Here is an 8,556-nt window from a genome sequence, read left to right as displayed (position 1 = left end):
ATCGGTACCCACGCAAACCTTGTGGAGTGTTCACATTGGCGTAATACAGGTTGGAATCTCTTAGTCCCGATCGACCTACACACACACTACCACTACTGAACCTGTCAACAACTGGACAGTGACTAACCTAAACACTACACAAGTGGGACAGCCCAACACAATGACGCAGACTAACCTACACACTACACACTGGTCCAAACAATACGTGGACTACCTGACAACCTACACAACACAGCCACACAATACACACAGGCCACTAACCTACAAACTACACTACCCTCAAAATCCAAGTGCTAACTTCATAACACTACAGAACGGTTTCAAACATGAGAGTACTAACCTACAATTCTGCACACGTTTCAAACAATGACCATTAACACACTAACCACGGACACACACACACATCGTCACACCAATCGACACAAATTCACGGCGTGTACTGGGGTTGCCAGAAACTGACCATGATCAAAATCGATTATTCGGCAGCCCTGGCGAATAATAATCGATTATTCGACCGACCCCGACCCCCCGCGGGAGAGAACGAAAAAAACTCAGACAAAAGGAATTCCGTTGTTTGTTTCATTTAACTTCCTTTGGACTTGTAAGTTCGAAGTAGTTCCACGAGGAGGAACTCTTTTTACCTGCCGCTTTGTTCATCTTTAGTCGCACGTGTGAGGGAGAGGGGGGTTGGGGGCGGGCTCGGTGTGTAGCGTGCTGCAGCAGCAGTCTGCTCTGCACGCAGGCTTCCTCCAAGTTTACAGTAAAACAAACTGGTGGTGTGACCAATGGCCATTTACAATTATTAATACTATTACTATTATTAGCATTAGTCTATATTTTGGTTGAAACTAAGCCAGAAAAAAATAAATAAACATAAATAATAATAAAGAAATATATAAATAAAATCGATTTTTAAAAATAATATTTGATTATGGAGACTGTAACGAATATTCGAATAATCGAATAATCACTGGCATCCCTAGCATATACTGCCACCCGAAGTCCCGGAGTCCCCCGGACTAAATCGCCACCCGAAGTCCCGGGTAAATCGCCAGAAGCGCCGACACCTCCTCATCACTCCACCGCTCCCACGTTTTATTTTGTGTTGCCATAAATTAGTCTCTTTCCGTTGGTGCGCTGAGCTAATGCTAATAATGCTAATGCGAGCAAATAAAATGGCAGCTTCACAAAACTTTTCGGAGCTTTACGGGGCGTGTTTTGCAATTCGCCCAGCCAATCAGAAATTGGAACCTTTTCCTCCCCAGGAAAGTACCCCCTCTCTAGCAGGGACTGAACAGGGGTGAAAAGGTTTGCATGAACTAAGTTCTAATTCCAGATATTTTTGGTGTGAAAGCAAAATCCCAAGAATTATCTGAACTATTCCTGGGAAAAGTACTCCGGCGCGAAAATGCCTATAATTAAGCAATTATCTTACCAGAGGTGTGACCACAGCCTCTAAAGACTTGCTGAGAGGAGAGAGGATGCCACTGGGAGGAAAAGTCAGCAGCTCATCCTTATTGCTTTCCAGCTTCTTGCTTTCATCACAGTGCTTTTCTTTGGACTCCCTCTCTTCCTCACTTTTCTCCTTTTCTGACTCCATGTCAATCTTTTCTTTGTCTCCAGAGCAAATGCCAATGCCGCTGTCCTCAGTGCCTTCATCCCGCCTCTGCTCCTCCATCCTTCCAGCATATTCCAGCACCTCATCGAACATCTGGTCAATAATTTCGGCAGTGTTGGTCTCATCGTGAGAGCTCAGTTCAGCATCTGTGAAAGATACATTAACAAAGGGATGAGGGCACTTTGACAAAAAAAAAGACTTCAATTGACACAGGTAGATGCCTGCTAATGTCTGAGACAATTGTATTTAAATGAAGGAAACCCACACCATATAGACACAATCTATCTTGTTGTAGGTTAATCCCAGTCACAACTTTTCCCTCAAGTGCAACCCTGCAATAGAAACTGTGTACTCATGGCCTTAAAATGGTCTCTCTACTTACCACCGCATTGAAGCTGAATAATGTAACCTTTAAGTGAAACAGAAACATCCATACAAGCTTCTCCAAACATATGTGGAGAAGCATGTCCACCTGTGAATTTGTAAACATTCTGCTCTCAATATGAACCCACCACATGCAGTGATTTCTGTCTCACCAACAAACAATTTCACCCATGTGCTTGATTCTAGAGAGGTTCACCTCCTTCCTGTTCTCACCTGACCCTGCCTCCGCCCTGGACTCCATGGAGGTATTTTCCTCAGACACTGTTGAGTCATGGATTAGCTCAGGCTCCAGGATAAAGGTGACTTTCTTTGAATTGTCTCCTCTCTCTGCTTTGTGGGTTTGTTCTGACGGCCCATCTACAACACCCTGCCCTGTCTCCAGAAGGTGATCTGACACCTGGACCTCTGACAAACCCTGAGCAAAAGCAGATGTTGGAACTCTTTTGTATGAGTCCACATCCAAGTCTTCTTCTTTCACATTAGCTGCCTGGATCTCCTTTGACTTTTGACATATGTCATCCGTAGAAGTACTTTCTCCTGTATGTTGCTGGTTTTGTTTTGTTGCAAAAATATAAATATCTTCTGCAACTACTCCTTCAGAGGACTCCATGTTCCCTCGTTCTTCATCCTCTTCAGGTCTAGGTATTTTATCTTCCTTCGTTTTAGAGGAGCCAGGCATTTCAGCAGAGACATCAACCAAATAACATTCTCCATGTTGGATGTCAGAGGGTTCACTTTGATCTGCAACACTGTATATTTTCTCTTTTTCCATTATAGGTGATTCACAATTACTCTCCTGCTCTTTAACACACACACATTTCTCCTGTTGTGCAGCTCTGATAGACTCTTCCTCATTGCACACCTTTTCTTGAGGATAACTCCAAGACCTTGACTCCTCATCTGTTGAAGGCTCAATGCCCTCTTCACTATATGAACCATCAATTTCCTCAAATGACCCAGACCTGCCCTGTGTAGTCACTATGGAAACCTCAACCGGTTCCTTCATGTTCGACTCCTCTGCATGAGTTGATTCTAGCAAGCCTTGCTCTTTACCTGAAGGCAACTCAATGCGTTCCTCACCCAAAGGTGCTTTTGAGAAACTCTGATCCTCGCTAAAAGACAACTTCAACACAGTCCCAGTCTCTGCAGCGGAACTCTTTTGCTCCTTCTCCTCCCTGACTCCATCATCCGCATTTTGCTCCATCCATTCCATGTGCATCTGTCCCTCAATAGAGTTTCCAAGCCCTACCGATCCTTCACAGTCTCTGGGTGCCTTTAATCCTGTTGAAAAGTAGTCTTACATGTTATCAATAGGCTACCCGTGTTATATATTACACAGTAAACACAGACTTCCTTGCAACTCTCTTAGGTGCTGCAATTAATTGAAATGGAGGAAAACACTTTTAAAGTAGATATTGTTTCTATCGTGATAATGAAACTGGCACTTAAACTTAAGGAAATTAATGACTATTGATGCGAAACCAGTGCTCTTTTTTATAAAAAAAAGAAAAGAAAGTCTGTATACCACACTGTGGAACTAATAGGAATAATGTATCTTCTTATTACCAAGTAAGAACAGATTCTATGTACAGGGTTCATACACTTTTTCATCAATGATTTTCCATGACTTCTCCATGACCTTTACCTAATTTTCCATGACCAAAAAAAAAATGACTCTTTCTCAGCGTACCACTGAAAATGGTTTATTTTAACATGGAACAGGAAAATAAGGTCTGCATATGAAACATGTTGTGCCCATCTAAAACAAATCAAATAGGCTTACTAGCTTCTACACGCTAAAGCAACTCAAATCTCTCACCCAGCAAAATACCTCAACAGTTAAATGACATTTTACGTTTCATTACTATACGATACAGTATTTATTATCATTATAGTATTACTATTTCGGCGATTAGATAAGATTTAAATTACATTTGATGCAACGTTAGTTACATTCCATGACATGAAAAATATTGTTTTCGATAACTTTTCCAGGGCCTGGAATTTGCATTTTGAATTTCCATGACTTTTCCAGGTTTTTAAATGACCGTAAGAACCCTGTTTAGTACTCTGCAGCCAGCTCACATTTAACAAGCTGAAGTGCTTTTAGGAACAAAACCACAAGAGGGCGTGTTCATCCAAGGACACAAAATCCACTCGGATAAAAAAACATATATATATATATATATATTTCTAATTTGTGCTCAGTATAACCGAGCATCTATGGGATCTGTCTTAATGTAGGCAGCATACATGTATATGTGGTGAGACAGAGTACTCTACTCTTGAATACGATTCGACCACCTCCGAGAGAAACAACAAGCTGTGAAAATGTTTTGCAGGATCTGTGAAGGCAGTGATGAATCAACAGAGACTCTCTGAGATTCATACGGTTGATTCATATTCACAGTTAGTCACAATCCATTAGAGAGCACTGCTCCTCACCTTGCTAGAACAGGATTTGTCACTTTGCTGAACTCCAAACACATAAACCTGCCACCGGGCTTCAGGACACGCAGAGCCTCCTGCAGAGCCTGAGAACCAGAACAGAATGAATGCTGACACGCTTAAAGGGGCCCTATAATGCTCATCTTCAGGTTCATATTAGTATTCTGCGCCTCTACTGTGACATTAATAACAGTTTAAATGATTACTGAATATCTCAAGTCATTTCTACAGCAAAGATATCAGTTAGTAACAGCTTCGCAGTTCTTTGACTTTACATTTTCCAAGATACCTTTCTTTGTAAGTTGAGTATTATTGGATTTGAAACAATTGAAAGACATACTCTAGTTTACATATCCATGTTATACACTGGATGATTGAAGAATTATATTTTAGCTGCATCTCTAAATACATTTAACAATTTGCCAAAACAAGTCTAGCTGTGAGCTCTCTTAATTCACGTGGAAGATGTTTAAAGCATGTTCAAATGAAAACACATTATCTACAAATTTACAAGAACTTCTTTGGTTTATTTTTCTGACAATCATATGTGATCAAATAGATCACAGTTAAACACTTGACAGTACTGTCTATAAGTAGAGTGTTATGCATTAGGTAATTTGTAATGTAGAAATGTAATCAGATTAAACAAACACATATACGTTTGTGATTTGCATCTACTTTAATTTTGTATGCGTCTCTTGAAAAGTGTTGATTCACAAGGACTGTTATGTTTATGGTGTGTTTTTAAATGTGTTGATTTACATGGACTTTACTTTTATGATTATTTTCAATGTGTTCTTTGATCTGGACTGTTATTTGTAACGTGTGCTTTCTCATGTGGACCCGGGAATATGAATGAACAGTCTTCATAGAAGCATCTGAGCATGAGAGAAGCTGTAGTGATAATGCAACCAGTTACCTGATCTATATGCGTGACGTTTCGAATCCCAAAGGCGATGGTATAAATATCGAACTGGTCATCATCAAAGGGCAGCTCCTCTGCGTCCCCCACTACCCAGGACAGACCTGCCGCACACAGGCACACTTCAGCAAACGTTGCCCTCGACTCAGATCACAAGGTGGAAGAATAATGATTATGCACACCGTTGAGATCATGCATGGTCGCACAGAACTCTCAAACAAGTGTTTGCATAATATTATCTGAGACATTCAGCTGTAGACATTTAAGGCTGCACAAAACAAGAAAGATATTTTCGCTAACATTGTTGAATACATTAATATTACCTGCAATAAATAAACTGATTTTAAAGTGTAATTAATTCTGCTTTACTGCGGCTCTCAGTATATCGCTAAAATGCGACAGATTGGTTTTTGAATAAAAAACTAATGCAGCAAATTTAAAAGTGACCTATCATGCAAAATGCACTTTTGTACGCCTTTTATACATGAATATGTGTCCCCGGTTTTCCAGGGAACTCACCAAGTGTCAGAAAACACAACCCTCTCTATTTTCCTCCATACCCAAATCTCTTAAAAAGGGTCTGCAATGGATCTGATACAGACTGATCCAGATTTGAACACTTCTATGACGTCACAGAAGTGGCGCTACGGCTATTGGGCCAAGTCCACCAATCAGGAGGAGACAGCCACGGACATTGTCGTTCGAAAGCGCTGGAGACGCTGTAGTACATATTTCAGGCCTGTAGATGGTGCTGTTCTCACTGAATCCGACGAGAAAGGCAGTGTTAAATTGAGCGAAATGTGGAATGGATCAAATGCATGATCTGTTTGGTATTTTGAAAAATAAAAAGTATAAATATGCCTTATATAGTTATGGTCCTACAATATATTATTCAAAAATAGCATGATAGGTCCACTTTAAATGAAAACTAAAGGCACCAATAAAAGAACTGAATGTTAGCTAAAGCTCTTGTTTATGGCTGCCTGATTTAGAAATGTCTAACAACAATTATTAATACAAATGGAATTCTGACTAAAACCATATTAATGATAACTACTGTGAGTTTTATAACTGAAACCAAAATAAAACTTTTGGATTCTTTACTCTAATTTTTTTTTTTTTTTTCACAAAAAAGCCAAACTTGTATTCTTTTTAATTATAACTTTGTCGTATTCGTATGGACACATTTGGGCAATAACAAAAATGGCTGTCTGACTCTGGACGCAAAGATGGGGGTGAATTCAGGCTCCTATAACTAGAGCTGCACTGATGAGTTGACTAACAGAAAACTTATTTGAACCATTTTAAAAATAGATTAAACATTTAAAAGTAATTTTCCATGCAAATATTTTTAAAGCCTCTTTAAGATGGAGATGTCCGGCATTTCTCTGTTTTGAAATATCTTTGAAAGATATTTAAAAACAGAGAAATGCCGGACATCTCTCAAGTTTCGGATATGGATGGCCGAAACAAGACATTTGCAGTCATCACTTTGGACTCTAAAAAAACATGTGATTAATAAGAGAACCTAATCTGCAGATAAATCAATAAAGAAAAAAATTGTTAGCTGCAGCCCTACATTTGTCCCTATGACCTGTACATATATTGTGAAAAGGTAATCCCAAAAAGCTGTGTTTCACATCTGAGGGAATCAGAGTGAAGCTCACCAGCACTGATGCCCAGGCCGTCAGCCTTCTGCTTTCCTACTCTCAGCATCTCCTTGTTGATGTCACAGACCACCGCTCTGGATTCCTGGGGCCCGTCCTCCTCCTCCTCTGTCGAGTAGTTGTTAGAAATGTCCTGCCACGACGGTGCCTGCATGGACCGGGCTGCACGCCGCTTCCGCCTCTCTTGCTGAAAACAAACGTACTCCAGAAAACGTAACGAAATGTCACCTGCAAGGGGAATAATCACAACAACAAAAAGAAGTCAGCGAGTTAAGGTTTAAGTTTGATGGTATGTAGAAAATACACAAGAGCTGCTTTACCTGTTCCACCGGCCACGTCCAGGAGTCTCACCCCGGGCTGGGGGTGCATGACGTGGAGCAGCGTGTCTTTCCACAGTCGGTGAACCCCCAGACTCATGGCATCGTTCATGGTGTCGTACTTCTGCGCCACGTTCTCAAACACCTTATACACTGGAAAAACACAAAGAGAGAGCATCTTATCCCTGAAGCTGACTCACATATTCTATCTAAGAATATACTTTAGATGGTTTGTTTTCGCTTGCTTTAATGTTTTGTGATCAAGGAGAAATGTTTTCAATCTCAAGTGACAAAGTCAATATATAAAGTTGAATGTCTTTGGTTACTTATTGACATGTTAATCATATTCTAAATGATTTGCCTGGGTAAATAAAAGGCTTTAAAGAGCCTGTGACACGATTTTCCCCCATCATCCAAACCCATCAATTTGAGTAAATATTGTCCCCTTGAAAACCGTTACTGAACTGATTTTGGATATTTGTACTTTGATAACCATTAATCTGCCCTTCAATGTTGACCATTTCCTGGATCTTCTCGGGGATTCTTCAAGTCCCGCCAAATTATGGGTGACGTCAATGCGGGCACAGCGCTCCAGCTGCACCGTTCAGGATCCCAGCATCTGCATGCAAACGCACGATGGCGCACACAGCAGCAAGCTCAGACAGCGATGACAGTTTAATTTTGAACGTGTCTGAGAGCTCATATGAGGCTGAAGGATCGGTTTATTTTGTATCTGTTAGAAGTTTAGGAATTAGGTGCGTCAATATGGGCGATCATACGGTCATGTAGCCAGTGGTGGACTGGGACTAAAAATCAGCCCGGGACTGTCATTTTTTGTAGGGGTTGATGTGGTGACCAACATCATCCATGTTGGTTGTACCTAATGTGGCACACAAAAAAAAATGGTGTTACAACCCTTTATTACCTATTTACGTGCCTAATAATAATAAGTAATAATAATAATAATAATAATAATTAATAAGGGTGAGGCTTAGCCCTTGTGATCCAGGGTGGCAAAGGGCGTCGCCTCCGAGGGGGGCAACTGTCAATTAATGCACCCGAACCCGACCCACGTCACCCGCCTGACCGTAGCCACTGCTTAGGGCTTACCCGGCCATGGCTTCACCCGGCCAGCCTATTCAGTGATCGTGTAGGGTGCAGGGGGCAACTTTTAAATGATCACCATGGACCTGTCTTCAC

General features: G+C 40.9%; 1 protein-coding gene across 1 annotated transcript in view; it reads right to left on the bottom strand.

The window, feature by feature from the left end:
* The window catches only part of coq5 (coenzyme Q5, methyltransferase), a 15,214-nt gene that overhangs the window by 4,600 nt on the left and 2,058 nt on the right, over window positions 1-8,556 (bottom strand). The window contains exons 2-5 of the mRNA XM_010787366.1: window positions 7,360-7,509; window positions 7,040-7,267; window positions 5,370-5,476; window positions 4,448-4,536 (exon numbers count right to left, since the gene is read on the bottom strand). Coding sequence (XP_010785668.1) covers window positions 4,448-4,536; window positions 5,370-5,476; window positions 7,040-7,267; window positions 7,360-7,509 — 574 coding nt within the window. The remainder of the gene's footprint in view (window positions 1-4,447; window positions 4,537-5,369; window positions 5,477-7,039; window positions 7,268-7,359; window positions 7,510-8,556) is intronic.

Source organism: Notothenia coriiceps, unplaced genomic scaffold (assembly GCF_000735185.1).
Source record: "Notothenia coriiceps isolate Sejong01 unplaced genomic scaffold, NC01 NC01_scaffold00030269, whole genome shotgun sequence".
Lineage (NCBI taxonomy): Eukaryota > Metazoa > Chordata > Actinopteri > Perciformes > Nototheniidae > Notothenia > Notothenia coriiceps.
This window is presented reverse-complemented; position numbering and strand designations above follow the sequence as displayed.